Source organism: Scomber scombrus, chromosome 11 (assembly GCF_963691925.1).
Source record: "Scomber scombrus chromosome 11, fScoSco1.1, whole genome shotgun sequence".
NCBI lineage: Eukaryota > Metazoa > Chordata > Actinopteri > Scombriformes > Scombridae > Scomber > Scomber scombrus.
The window spans coordinates 19,071,951-19,086,863 of NC_084980.1; the positions used below are offsets into that span (position 1 = coordinate 19,071,951).

General features: G+C 40.5%; 1 protein-coding gene across 1 annotated transcript in view; it reads right to left on the bottom strand.

The window, feature by feature from the left end:
* The window catches only part of spidr (scaffold protein involved in DNA repair), a 30,042-nt gene extending 15,451 nt beyond the window's left edge, over positions 1–14,591 (bottom strand). The window contains exons 1-10 of the mRNA XM_062428924.1: positions 14,494–14,591; positions 14,042–14,203; positions 13,889–13,952; positions 12,697–12,879; positions 12,176–12,318; positions 8,418–8,653; positions 7,616–7,713; positions 5,926–6,145; positions 1,681–1,882; positions 53–303 (exon numbers count right to left, since the gene is read on the bottom strand). Of these exons, the coding sequence (XP_062284908.1) occupies positions 53–303; positions 1,681–1,882; positions 5,926–6,145; positions 7,616–7,713; positions 8,418–8,653; positions 12,176–12,318; positions 12,697–12,879; positions 13,889–13,952; positions 14,042–14,203; positions 14,494–14,508 (1,574 nt within the window). The 5' untranslated portion in view covers positions 14,509–14,591. The remainder of the gene's footprint in view (positions 1–52; positions 304–1,680; positions 1,883–5,925; positions 6,146–7,615; positions 7,714–8,417; positions 8,654–12,175; positions 12,319–12,696; positions 12,880–13,888; positions 13,953–14,041; positions 14,204–14,493) is intronic.
* Between the last annotated feature and the right edge of the window lie 322 nt (positions 14,592–14,913).

Consider the following 14,913-nt stretch of genomic DNA (forward strand, 5'->3'; position numbering starts at 1 on the left):
AACAAAATAAAGTTCTCACTGGGCTGCCAATTATCAGCTAGTCCAACAGTACCTGGTTTTGCCTTTCTCTGCAGGAGGGGGAGGAGGAGCTGTAGAGGACCTGGAGGGAACCCTGAGCTTGAGAATGGACACAGGGGAGCAGTCAGGCACAGGGATGGAGTAAACTCTCTGGACCACCACCACCACGTCCTGCCCCACAGAGCCAGCCTGGCCCAGACCCTCAATAGCTTCCAGTAAAGAAAGGCAGTGTCGTGTCAGGAAACCTGAGCTCCCAGACCTGCAGAGAGCATCGGGGGCAGCAACCTGAGAGGGATAAAGATGGATAAAGAAGATAAAGTTGTGAAAATAAGACAAACACTTAACGTTAATGATGTTCAGCAGCCCTGTTGGAACCATAGTTTATATAAAGGTAGATTTATGCTCCTACTTGACTTGGTTTTGCATCTGTTGTAGGTAAACATCATGAGCAAAGTTCCTACTCCGCATTCCTTCTTTAAATTTAAGTTCTTTTAAATAATGTTATGCACATAGTTTGATTCAACAAAATTCCTTGCAGTGTGCAATATTCACTATTTGAATCAAAATGTTTAATTCTTTATATGTAGAAAACCATCCACAAATCCCACGCACCATCAGTCACTTTTACTCATTTTAGACATTTCAGTTTGATTACTTTTACTTATTGAAGGTTGAAGGACTGACACATTGTTAATAAATGTTGTTTTGTCCACAGAGTCAGAGGAGCTGTAGTCATTTTTTATCTTGTGTATGAAATCTGAACAGGGTGTGGTCCTGGGCACCATGATTTCTCAGAAACTTTACCAATTGCTGCCAGAAACACTTGACTAATTTATTTATTCCAGGCAAACATTCAGATTCAGATTTAAGATATCAAACATACATGTAAACCAACCCCTTATATATTCCTGCAGTAGAGAGTAAATGCACCTGCAGCTGATTGATGTGGGTTGGATGCTACCCGAACACTATTTATTGTTGTATGCTTTACAATATTGTAACATGAACCTGACGAACCCTGTGGCAAGATGGATTATTCACAGATTTGCACCTGTAAGCCACCAAACCTGAGTAGAGTCTGAGGGCAAGTAGCCAAACTACTCCACACACCAGACACTAAGCGGTAAACACCTGTCACCTGTTTTATTTTAACTGGCTGTGAACTGAAAGTGACTGACAGGCCTGATTAAATTTTAAAAAGTTTCGCTTAGGGCGTATTAAGCTAGATTTATGGTTGTGTTGTCGGACCATGACAGAAAAAAATGTGTTTATAGTTGTTTTGATCAAGCAAAGGTGGGATGCAAAGCTGGCCATTATGGAGAAGGGAGTGGGATGGAGGAAAATGTGATATTGTTTGAATACATATTTTCAGACAGTTTCTCCTTGAAAGCATGGTTGTTCACTTGCAGATATAGTTTGAAGCATTTTTCTAGGACCCACAGATACATCAAGTCGAGTGCCAAGTACGGCTTGAATTGAGGAACTGAATAAAAGGCACTTCATTCTGACGCGGAAGCTGCACGCACACGCGCGCACACACACACACACACACACACACACACACACACACACACACACACACACACACACACACACACACACACACACACACACACACACACACACACACACACACACACACACACACACACACACACACACCTGTTTGGTATTGTTCTCTTCAGTGGTCCTGCAAACCTCCAGCAGTCCAAATGTTTGGCACAGAGAGTATGGCATGCACCTCCCCCAGAGAAGGCCTCTGGGAACGGACTCGTCGGATGGTTTGGAAGCAGAGGAGACTTTCTGGCTGAAGTGTGTGCTCAGAATGATATCACAGCTGAAACCTTCCACGGAAAGACTTTGCCTGCAAAAAGACAGAGTTCATCAGTTTTTTGGACTCATGAGTATAGCAGTTGATTGAGTGTTATTGTTGCATGCTTCTTCTCGACCCCACATTTTCTTATTGTAGAGCAAAAACAACTCAGTTTGGGCCTTTGAAATAACATTTGACATCTTAATCTGGTGTTGAGCAATGATAAACTGTTTGTGTTGTGATTATACTGACATAGCAGATGCTAAAATTCAGATTTTACATTGCATTAAATGGAATAGACTGTTGCACAAACTTAGGGGGGCTGGCAGCTCGAGACTGCTTGAATGTCAAACTCAGATAAGGTACCAACCACCTCCACAGGTCTGTTTAACATGTACCACCCAGCACAGAGCGCGAGTTCAAATACGTTAACCTCCTCCAAGGCAAGTCAAACTACGTAACGGATGTGTGTGTGTGTGTGTGTCCTCTTTTACGGTGGTGAAAAGATACACTTTCCATGTAATTGAGCTTCTTAAAAGGCTACACCTCGCAGCATTGCTCTGCTCGATTAAAACACTTTCCAAATGTGACATCATCTGTGGAAAAATACTTCCAACGCCCGTCACAAACAGGCTGAGAGTGCACTGAAGAAAAAGACCAAATCAGATGCATAGGCTGCAAAAAACTCTACAGTGTGTGTCCTGAAGTGCACTTGTGCTATTCTTTAATTTTACCGTTGAATGCATAAATTTCCCTTCTCTTTCTGTGCCAAGAAGAAGATAATGAACTTATCCATCAACAATCTAAAGCAAAACATTCCTGGTCGAATGTTGTAGTGTTTTTTCCCCCCATTGAAACAAATAACACACCTGAGTGGTGCTGATCCTGAGAACTTGAAAAACAGCCAGATAATTATATGACATGCTGTTTGTGGTACGTTTGAATTACAGCTTAATTCTTCCCACATGTGACATGGATAATAGTGCGATGTCTGATTACTGACTCAGAGCCAAGTGTACTCAGTGACTAAATCTGCCATTCATGTCACAGCACGTCTCAGACCTGTGCTGATAGCTGAACCACAGAAATCAAACACAGAGATAAGTGGAAAATACAATTTGTTTAGATGTAGAGTAGAAATGGGAAGATTATTTAGAAATCAAATGGTTATATACATTTAGGTTTCAGTTTATGTTTACCAGAACAATAAAATCCTACTTTTGTGATGGTCATAATGTTCAGTTTGTGTTAAAAAACATATTTCGGAGGCTGTGGTTTGTTGTTCTGTTGTATTGTATGTTTATGTATGTATTGAAGGGTCTATCTTCATTGATATAAACAAGTTAATGTTAATACATTGTCCTTTTACAAGTCAAAGCTATAGGAATGATTACATTTATTATATTTACACAATTTATTGCGTGTACAACAGACAGATGGAATATAACACAATCACATCTGACACTATCTAAAAATAATTAAAAATGATGATATAATCTTTACAGTCTTCACTACAGACGTATTGTCCTTGAGAGCATACAACTGTAAATCCACTTCCTGGTTGTGTTCATTTGCTGTTTACTGTAAAGTGATACTTGCTTACTAATATCAAATTCATTATGCATTGACCACTTCCTGTACAAACTGTATGCTTTACCATGCTGGTGCAGACGCTAAGATGACTCATTCATTAGTCAATCAACTGAAAATTAACCCATCATTATTTTGACAGTCAATTGCTTTAGTCATTCATCAGGTAAAATGCCTTCAACGTTTGCTGGTTACACTTTCATGAATGAGAAAATGTGCCTCATATCACAATTACGTGCTGATTGCTTGTCAGTTTAAGTAAGCAATTTATAAGACATCAATTTAAGCTCTGATTTGAGTGTAAAACACAATGTAAATAATGATAAGTTGCAGAGCTAGCTAGCTAGAAGACGAAAAAACTTTCTGAAATTGAGTGGAGGAACAATAACATTACATTAAGTACATTAAATCTTAGTTACCTGTACTTTACTTGAGTATTTTCATCTGCTGCTAATTTATATTTAAGCACCCGTATCACATCTCAAATCAAGACACAGCACATGATTAGTTCATAAATCATGAAGCAACTCCTGTAACAACATCAACTTCTTACATGTTAATGCATCAATAGTTAGGATCCAGTAATGTAATACTAAACCACTGATGGGGGCGATTAATCATTAAGAGTACTTTTGATATGTAATATTTCCATATTTACTGAAGTAAGTTTTAAATGCAGGACTTTTACTTGTACTGAAGAACTTTCATAGTGTAGTGTTACTTCTTTTACTTCCGTCAATGATTGAATACTTTGTTTGTTGCTGCTGAAATTCGAAACATAATGCTATCTTATTCTGCCTATGATAATGTGTTGATGTTATGATTAATCTCGAAAGCATTAGTCCACCTGTGTTTGCTATCAGTCCAAGATCTGAGCAGCGATCAGTCATCGACAGAGGCCATACTATAATGCTAGTAGAGCAGAACGTACTGTTCACGAGAACAGGTACAACACCCGTACAGGAAGTGTGACCCCGTTGTGAACAGGTGAGTGGGCAGCTGTCATCATCAGACAGGTAGCTGATTTAAGGAGTGGCACGGCTGCTGGCGTCACAGCTCGTAAGTGAATAATCCCTGCAGGTATTTCCGCTCTAGCCTCAGCCCACTCACAAGGAGTGGGAGGTGGGAGGAGTCAGCGTACTCACTGCAGGAATTATGGGGGAGGTTAACCCCTCCGCTGTCAAACAGGAAACTGAAAGGAGGAATTTTACTAGACATACAGATGCTCCAAATTCCGGGTTTTTCCACTTCAGTCTGTCTCAGTGTTGTGGAGGCTGGATAAATGAATATCTCTTCAGGGAAGCTTCTCATCTGCTTTTCTTATTTGTGTCTGTTTTGTTGTGATGAAGGGACTTTTTTGTGGAATTAAACCAAATGTTGTAACTGCTGACGTAAATTAGAGTAAAAGAGAATTTAAGAGACTCATCAAGCATAAAGTAATTCTTTGAAAGAGTAAATGGGGGTGTGAGTTCAGGAATAGTATACAATAGAGAAAGAGAGGTGCTAAAGCCAGAGATACTCTCAAACCACCATGTGTTTTCAATCTCACTCCTTTGGCTCCATCCACACTCTGCTCCCAAATGCTCCAGAAAATAATCCTACTGTGTTTTTTCCACGGCTTTCTGGAAATGACCTAACTACTGCCAGGAAGAGGAATGTGAAGCATTCCCTGGAGCTGTTTGTGACGTCAGAGCACCGAGGAGGCCCCTACGCTTCCGCCAGCCTGGATATTCCAGAGCACACTCAACTCAAACTCCCAACAGCTGGAGTCAACTGCTGCCTTGCTCCAACTCCAAAACAATCCCCCCCCCCCCCCCCCCCCCCCCCCCCCCCCCCCCCGCCTCTCTGCCCTGTAAGTGGGGGACTGCTCTGCTCTTCACATCTGGGCCTCTGTGAGCTAAAAGACAAAGCTGAGAACAGTACTTTTTTAACTTAAAACCCATCATAACTACATTTAAAATTGTGGTAGAATTATGTGTTGTCCATTCTTACACCGTATGCCTCCTCAGCAGCCTTTGTGAGATCCTGTTACACTTTGTCTTACATGTAGTGAGTCAGTCTTGTATTGTGTAACTGTGTCGTTTTTGTGTGGTTTCGCCTTCCAAGAGGTGAATAAGTTAAAAACCCCAAAAAGGGAAGCGAAAGAAAAAATTTCACTGACAAAAGCATTTTGCATTACTCACAGAATATCTGCATTACCATTTTCAGTGTTATAGTGTGTTAGACTGAGTGGATGTGTTATAATTTAAGCCTTATTCATTTTTACGATTGCTTGCAGTTCATCTTGAATTGCATCAGGAATGTCTGAAGTGACAAATGATCTTTCTTACTTGATCTTCCCAAATCAAATGTTCTGCAATAGATGCTGAGAGGTTGTATCACCAACTATCAAATGAAATGCATGGGCAAATGAAACTGCATGTGCATTCATAGCACAACAATTAAAGGTGACTCTCATGAAAAGGGTGGTGTACAGCATGTACGTTGCAAACACATCCTCTCACCATGGTGGGTATATGTGGATGATATCTCCGGGTGCAGGACTCAGCTGGGCTGCAGTCTCTCTGTTGAACAGCACCAGCATGCGAGTGCCTCCCTCAGCGATAGGGTGGCTGTGTTGGTGGGCCTCTCCGGGAGGCTGGCGGTGCTCACAGTGCACCAGTTGCATGCTGCACTCCTCCTCAACCTCCAGCACCTCCAGCACCAGCACGCCAGGCCTGTCCACTGGAGAGCAGAGCAACAACAACACAGATGTTGAGTGTGCGTCTGTTTCAGTGCGCACGCCTTTTGTGTGTGTGTTTGCGTACAGAGTGTACTCATGGACTTATGTTCTCTGTGGGACTCATTATGCGTTATGAGAGTAATTCACTTTTATCATCAGAACAATTTGCACTGCATAACTGTAAAGCTGTTACTGACTGAGGCTGAGGGGGATATGAAATGTGATAAATCCCAGGGGGTGAGTGTGTAAATGTTTGGAATTTTACCACAGCACTGATTGTGCTTTTGCCCAGAACAATAAAGACGACAGAGATAATTAAGAAGAGCAAATCAAGACAATGCCCTGAAGCCATAAATCAAATGCAGATAGGAGACCAACTACATGTTGTGGTGTATAAAGCTGATAGCTCTATAGTGTAAAAAATGTAGCATGAGAGCTCGCAGTCAATGCAGCTCTATGTCTGGGTATGTTACCAATCCCTGAAAGTGGCCAGAGGGGGTATTTTAATATGATAAGAGTAAATCATATCAAAGAGATCACTGGAGAGCTATTAAGTTTGAGCGTGCATAAGTCCAAACATGAATGCTAAGTGCTTTATCTCTGCTCTGTGCACATAAGTCCCACATTACAAAATCATCAGAATAACAAGCCTCAGGCAGCAAGCCAAAGCTGAGTTAGGACTATAAGAGTCCTCCTCTTGACCTATAATGATCTGATAAGTCACAGGCAAAGCATTATGTCAGGAAAAAAAATCCAAGGTTCCTACATGTGCTTCTTCAAGTGCACTTACGTCACACATCAAAATTACAACAAAGATAAACAGGTGTCCTATAACAGCACAAGCTTTGTTCAATAGTAGTGTTGTTATTGTTGAACACTTGGCACAGAGTGGGCTAGATGAAAATGAACAAACTTGGGCTGATCTTGTCATGGAAAAGTTTGATTAAGCTGTAAATCAATTGGTTAAGATACACAGGAGCAGCAATCTGCAATGCAAAAAACCACAATTGATTATATCTTTAAAACTGAGGTCAAATCAATATAAACGTTGACACTGTTCAACTCCAACCTTTGAATGACCGCAAAGACAGTCTGATCAGGTGGGTGTTTTTCTTTTTCCACAATCAACTGTCACCTTAAAGCCACTGTCTGTGTCCTCTTATGAGGAGACACTTAACAACGTTAGAGCATAAGTGGTTAGGTACACCACGGAAAGGAAAAAAAAAAAAAAAAAAGAACTAGGCAAGCAGTTTCCTGTCACCTACATATCGAGTTCACAGTTCAGAGCCACAGTGATCAACACACAGCTGACACTTCCTCAGCTTGGCCCCCCAAACAATCAGATGCACTAAAAAAAGAAAAATGTCTGCTTCCCACTCACAAATCAAAGTTTATCGTTAAACTTGAACGATGATTCAGAGGCGACATCCGGGATGTCATTGTGAATAAATCGGCAGGTTTGTGTGGATCACCTGTTGCTGAGGTGTCAGAGATGTACTGATGCCTCCAGAAGCTGATAGCTGACCTCTGTCTGCTCTGGAGTCGATTCAGCCTCTCCGCCAGACCGCCACTGTGCAGCAAACAAAAACACACACAGAAGGCAGATGATGTTACGTGATAAATGCACATGCACAATCGTTTATTTCAAGGAAAACAAAAAGATTTTCAGATTTTCTAAACAAGCTGTTGAAAATTACTGATAGCCATCTTTCAGATTTGGGGGTCGGGGTTGGGGGGCAGGAGGGGACTGGAGAAGGCAATGACATTTAGCACCCACATCATGACACCAGGTGTCCCTTTTATCATCAGTTCTGTCGTGGAAACATTGCACTAAAGTCTGACTGACATCTGGCAGTCTTGTTACTTTGTTTGCTCCTATTATGAAGCAATATACTGTAACACTTGACATATATAATAATGTAAGGTAAAGATGCTCCGATCAGGTCTACGAGTTCAGTTTTTGGACAACATCGATCTTGCTAGGCTTATTATTAGCATTAAAACTTTCGGTCACATTCATTAAATGATACCAAGCTGCTGACTCAGTTTTCAGTGCCACAGCTATCCCTCACCTCATGTCACTTTACAAAAAAATGTCTCCACGCAGTGAGGTATATAGACTTTAAATTTGGGGGTTAAAGGGAACACAAGTAAAGTATCTAAAATCATATTGGCAGACACCCTGAGCTGCAGTATCAGAATATGTATCGGGAGAGAAAAGGCTGGATTGGTGAGTAACTAGTGCAAGGCTTAAAACAAGAAAAACATTCAAACCTTTGAAACTTTCTTCTCTTTTTGGCAGAGTCTTCAGGAGTCTTGGTCTGCCTGTCAAACGGTTTCTGAGGCGTTTGCAGCATCGCATGCGCAGATCTGACCCAGTCACTGACTGACCTTTTGCTGCCCTCACCAGTTTGGAGAGGAAAGCTCTCAGAGTCCAGTCTGCTCAGGGACACTGTGTCACCAATATCCTCTCCGTCAGACACATAGCCAGAGATTTCTAGCTCTGTCACCTGAAGACAAAGTATTAATTATTTATTAATGGAAACATTCATTCAACCAAAATTTTAAATATATAATGTTTGGATGAGTTTAAACATTTTAAAGTGTAAAATCACAGCTAAAATACTACAGCTCATCCAGGAGATATATGAGCTATTTAAAATGGCCTCAGTCTTCAGTTAATTATTAATGAGTCATTACAGATAATGTGAAATCAATAAACTCAAACATAAAATGGGTGGATATGGTAAACTGCAAGAATGACAGGCTGATTTATTCACAAGACACGGCAACAAAACAACATTTTTTGCTGTATCACTGTTCACGATACTTGAGGGAATCAGTTCTCATGGAAAAATCCACGAGAAACCTGAGTTCCTGTCATGTGCAGACAAGACCAGCATACCAGGATCTGTCAGCCAACGTGCTCTCTTATTTGAATCAACTTGACCCTGCTAGGCGACGTGCCAGCAGACGTCACACTCTAACCAGCTACAGAGAAAAGGAACACTATGTTCCTGGCCCCGGCTCAAAAATGTTTTCACCCGGCACTGAAAGCATTGTAAGTACACAGCTCTCTGCAGCCTCATCCACTACCAAGTTTTCCTGAACAAACAGTAGTAAAAAGATGTTTATATTCCTGCTCTGTTGACACGGCCCTGATCTAGTAAAGCCCTGATGTGGCTGGAGGTTGTTGACCCTGTACGCGGCTGATGTTAGGGGCTTGGACGGAACGACGCGCTTCATCTGGGAAGCGGCCATCCTGTTCAGCCTTGAAATGCAAAGTCGTTCTCACAGCTCCGCCTATCCACTTTTAGCGCTAGTACAATAACACAGAAATCTGGCAGAAGTGCATCAAGTGAGCCATGCATTTATCTGGAATAATAAACTTTGCCTTGGATTGGGAACTTTCCCCCCTGTATCCTGTTAAATCCGGTTTGATTTAGTATTGGCAGTGTGTGTAAGCAAGCTTTTCAGGCAGCAAACAATTTCAGCTCTATTTCAGTAAAAATGATGAAGATAAATAGAAATAGAATAGGCACATGCACATTAGGGCTCTGCGATTCGGACAAAATCAAATATCACGATACTTTTGACGAAACACCTCTATATCAATATTATAGCAATATTGCAGGGACGACTATAGATGCTTTCACAAAATATGAACACAATGAGATCAATAATAATGTAATGTGGCTATAATTATTAAGTGGGTCAAAGCAAATAATAGAAAAACTAGAGCAGTCTGGTAATGTGTAAAACCAGGAAGGGACAACACTTAAACTATACCGCAATATTATGATATGATATCAATATCATCATCGATCTATTGACAAACCCTTACACGCATACCAAATACCCAAATTTCACCCCCCTTGGTGAACACCCACTTGGATGACTAGCAATCCAACTGTCAAAACAACCACATGCATAAATTTCAGTGTGACCATATTTGAAAAATTAGGACCCTTCATGTGTTTCTTTCTGTGAGGCCTCTGACCACAAGCCTCGAGTTTGGTGATCTTCAATCTCTTTTGACCCCAGAGAGCTGATAGCAGCAAATTAAACTGTGACAAGAGGAAGTAGCTGGGTCTGTGGCAGTGATTCTAATCTGTCAACATGCTTCCTTTCAACACACGGCTTGCACACTAGCAGTCAGCTCCATCACAAGATACCAGTTACCTACACTCATCTTGTGCTTTATAATGTGGCTGAGTTTAAGTGGCTGCCATCGTGTTTTATTGTACTGTGATGATTCAGATGATTACGGGCACAGAGGCCTTAACCTGAGCATTTTTATAAACCGCTATCTTGACATCCACGTCACCTTGGTAATTTGGCTCGATCTAGCTAATCAATTACATATTGTAATGTGTGCTGCTATGATTAAACACTGTGTGTGGTCTTGAGCCGCCTGAGCATAAAACCTTTACCACTCCTTATACATTCTCTCATTGCCAGCCCTGCCTTTAACAAACACTTCTCCTGAATGACTTCTGAGAAAAGGAACAATCCAGAGCACACAGGAGGGTCCACAGAAGATGGACTCCAGTGATTACAACTATATTTGTCTGATAAAATAGCAAGGTCACTGTAATTAGGATATTACTCATTGTGTTGATTTGGGATACTACAATTATTTCCAAATCTGAGTTTTAGATTAATTAAATACATTGTTTTTTGGGGGTTTTCCCCCAAATTAAAGTAGAAAAATGTTCATCGTGAACACATTCACCACAGTATATCTACTTTGGATAAGTGGCAGCGACATTTCAAACATGCTTTCCCTCCACAATAACTCATTGTTTTATTGCTCCCTCAGCCTGTGAACTTTACCTGAATCTAGAAAGTTCATAGTGTAATGCTGGTTTGAGCTGGTTGGGCCCATTGAGAATATTAGAAACTGACTGCAAAACTCCACCTAGTGGAGTAATAGATACATATATTATAAAAACAATGAAATTGAAATAACAAAAACAACACTGATATGAAGACAAAAAATAATAGACAATGTCAGACATATTCTTTTACACAACACTGACATAAAGGTATTAAAGGACGAGTTCACTATTTTTCAAGTCTTTCTTAAAGCAACAGTCAGGTGCCCAAATGAACATTGAACGTTTTTCTTGCCATAACAATTCCTCCTGTTCATACTGACCATCAGAAGATCCCTTCATATAGTACTTACAATGTAAGTGATGGAGGCCAAAATCCATGAGCCTCCTTCTGTGCAAATGTGTAAGCTTATCTGAAGCTTCAGTCGTACAAAGTAGTCAAATCAAGTAAATATCTTTCAATATTACTTTTTTTATTACTACTCTTTTTAGTGGCAAAGTCCCTAATTGTGTTACCATACTTCCAGTGCAACTCTAAGGGAAATTTGATGCTAAAAAGACTGTAAATGTGGCAGACATCCAATGGATGTGAGTAACTCAGACTGACGAAGCTTCATAAGCTTCAAATCAACCTTTAAATGCGTTTTTAGCACAAAATGACTGTGTGGATACTGTGGATTTTGGCCCCCCATCGCCTACAATGAAAGCTAATTTAAGGGGGATCCTATAACAGTCAGTATGAACAGGAGAAATGATTACAGCAAGGAAAACATCTTTCAGTCTTCATAAGGATACCTGTCTGTTGTTTTAAGACATACTTGAAAATGTGTGGACACATCTTTTAATGCAAATAAGCCAAAGTAGCCAAAAGTATTCTCAATCAGGTTTGATGCACATTTGTGAACAGAATATAATCTGAGTGGCACTGGACTTGAGGAAAAGTACTGAAACTTACATATGATTCTAATGAACACTTAAATTAATAACATTGGACTCAATTAACTACATAAAGCTTCAGAAGTCCTATAGCCCCATCTAGTGTTCACTTACACACATAGCACACTTGGTAATACTGCCCAAAGATAACTCTGCCGCATGCGTTTGTACACAAATCATAGTTATGCACTGCTGCTGGTTGTAATACGGGTTGCCTGGAAGCAACAGGAAGTTTCAGTGTAAGGATAATTCACTCACAGTTGTGGGTTTGATGGGTAAATCTTCTGGCTTTTCATCTAAAGACTCTGACTCACAGTCAGAAATTTGTTGCCCACTGTCCTTTTCAGCATCCTCCTCAGATTCATCCAGATCACTGTCTGTGTCTATAACGGGAATGTCATCTAAAAAGGAGAATGAATGGAAGGAAGGAAGAAAGAATAAAAAGACAGACAGGCACAGAGTGGGTATACATGAACAATGAACCAACTAAATTGTTATTTGCTGTCTAACGTCTGTTCTGTTAATATAAGGCTAACTGCCGGTTAGTCAAAAAGACTGGAAACAAGTGGAAACAGCTTGCCAGTTCTGTTGAAACATAACAGAATCTGTCTACAGCAACTCTAAAGCTTACAATATGTTTCACTCAAACAGGTTTATGTCTAATAAAACTAGAGTAGTGTGAGGCTGACAGAAACAGAGGTCAGTTACAAAGCTTAACTGCAATTAGAACGAACGATATCTCTGCCATGATTCAACGAGTCACTACCAGCCTCATTTACCTTTATCAGTGCGGAGCATACGCAGCGCTTTGGTGTAAGACTGAATGGGAGCTGAGAGTCTCCCTGCTCTCTGAAACAGATGTTGCTGCTGCTCCCGGGTCTCATCAGCAGACTGTTCGCTGTCACTGGAGCTCCACGCAATGTGCACTGGGTCCTCATTACGGTGAACGGCACTGGTCTGCACTGGCCGAACACAAGAGCACATAAGTATGTGAAAAGGGATGATAAATTATAATTATAAATCAAGTCAAGGTGTCGTATGAAAATGTATAATGTAAAAACTTCCCAATCGAGTTAAGGGAATAAATTCCTGAGCTGTGGGAAGACATGTGCACCAACACTGGCCTAAAAACTCAAGAGCTTTCATTCCTGTATGATCCCTACCGTGTGCTTTCCACTTTTAAAATTAAGAATATAAGAAACCAGACAGGTACTGTGCATGGTTGGATCTACCATACAGGCAATCTGGACAAGTACCCAGGGGTCCTTGAGAAGAAAGAGGCCCTCAATGATGAAAGAAAAAAAAAAGTATGCACTTTTTTTACTGTCTCCACAGCAAAACAACATATGGCTTGACCCTTTCTCTTGATATTGATAATTATTGTCATTGTCAGAAATCAAATATGTCCAAAATGAAATATAAAGTTACGTGTTCTCCATGTGACAGCAGCGTTATCCAATCAAAATAAAATAAAAATTGTAGCATGAGCCTCTGCAGTGGCCAAGGGCCCCTGGCACTATTAATCCAGCCTTGGTACTGTGTGACATTTTTGGATTTTGGGTTAATTTGCAATTTGTGAGTAAGCTACCTTCTTCTCATTTTTACACATGGAAAAATGGAGAGTAAAGCACAGACTAAAGAAAGACAAAAAAAATTGTTTTTTGTCTCTTTTTACTTCTTTTCTTTGAGTTAAAATGAGTAAAGTTTATGACGGTGATGGCAAGAGTACTGTAGCATGCATGCCGGTGTTTTTATAAAAGTAAATTAGTGATCAATCATACATCAATAATAGCCTAATTTTACATACGATCCATGATGATGAAGATACAGAAAAATAGAAATGCACTGCAAAAAGAGCATACTGTCAGTATGTCAGGGATGTCATATCTTATTAAGACTAGAAAGCTCCCCTCTTGAGTCCCCTGATCACTGTGTTTTGGGCATTTTCAATAAGTCTGAACAGCAAATTACCTGAAGCAGGAGACTGTGCCAACTTTCTGATGGCAGACAGTTTCCTTCCTGATGACTTGAGGTTCTGCAAGGTAGAAATAATACAAATCAACAATGTAAGAGCAACAGGGGAATAAAAGAGTGTATCAATACTATCATGATGCACTTATCGACCTTTAACACTTCAGTGTTCATAAAACTGTCTCCACATTTCTGCCAACTGCTGGCAGAAGACACAACTGAGAGAGACGATGGCTCCCTCTTCACTTCTTTCACACCATTTTCGACATCATCCGGAAAGAAAACACACTTCACATCCTTGGTGTATTTTCTACGCTGCAGAGATTGAACAGACAGATCAGAGAGGTGAGGTTTCATAACTTTTAACTCACGCTAGCACATCGGAAACGAAATGGTTTGATAACGTTAGCTCTTAAGTAGCGTTGATGCGGATTTTAACACGTTTTTACTGTAACAGCTAAATTACAAACAGCTTTGTTAAGTGTCTGTGCTAATTAAAACTGCAAACTATTAGCTAACAGGTAAACAAAAGCTGTGGGCGGGCAGAGGAGGTGGATAACTTCCCAAAGCTAACAGTCTGGCTAGCAAGTTAGCAGGTTTCTTACCTTTCTAGAAGACATGTCGACAAGATAAATTAAGTTTAGGTCACTGCTGTAGTCTAGTTTACGTGTGTCTGCACATAATGCTATCTATTAAAACGTATTTTTTCAACCCATCATCGTGCAGTCCGCGTTTACCGGCGTGTACTGCCTCACGAGGTGGGAAATCGAGCTAACTACCAGGACGACTGACTGGTGGGCAGTGGTGGCGTTCTAGAGAGAGGTGCGCTTGATTGTTCGCCAGCGAGTGCCCGCTGGCGGTCTGTGACATTTAGTCAAGTACTGTACAATTTGTGACACACTGAGACTTTGACATTACGCAAGGTAGGAAACAGCCTGGAGCCAAAAACTAAAAAGGCCACAAACAGCTCTAGATTTATTATAATAAATATATAATAAATATGACAAATATTGTAATATATGAAC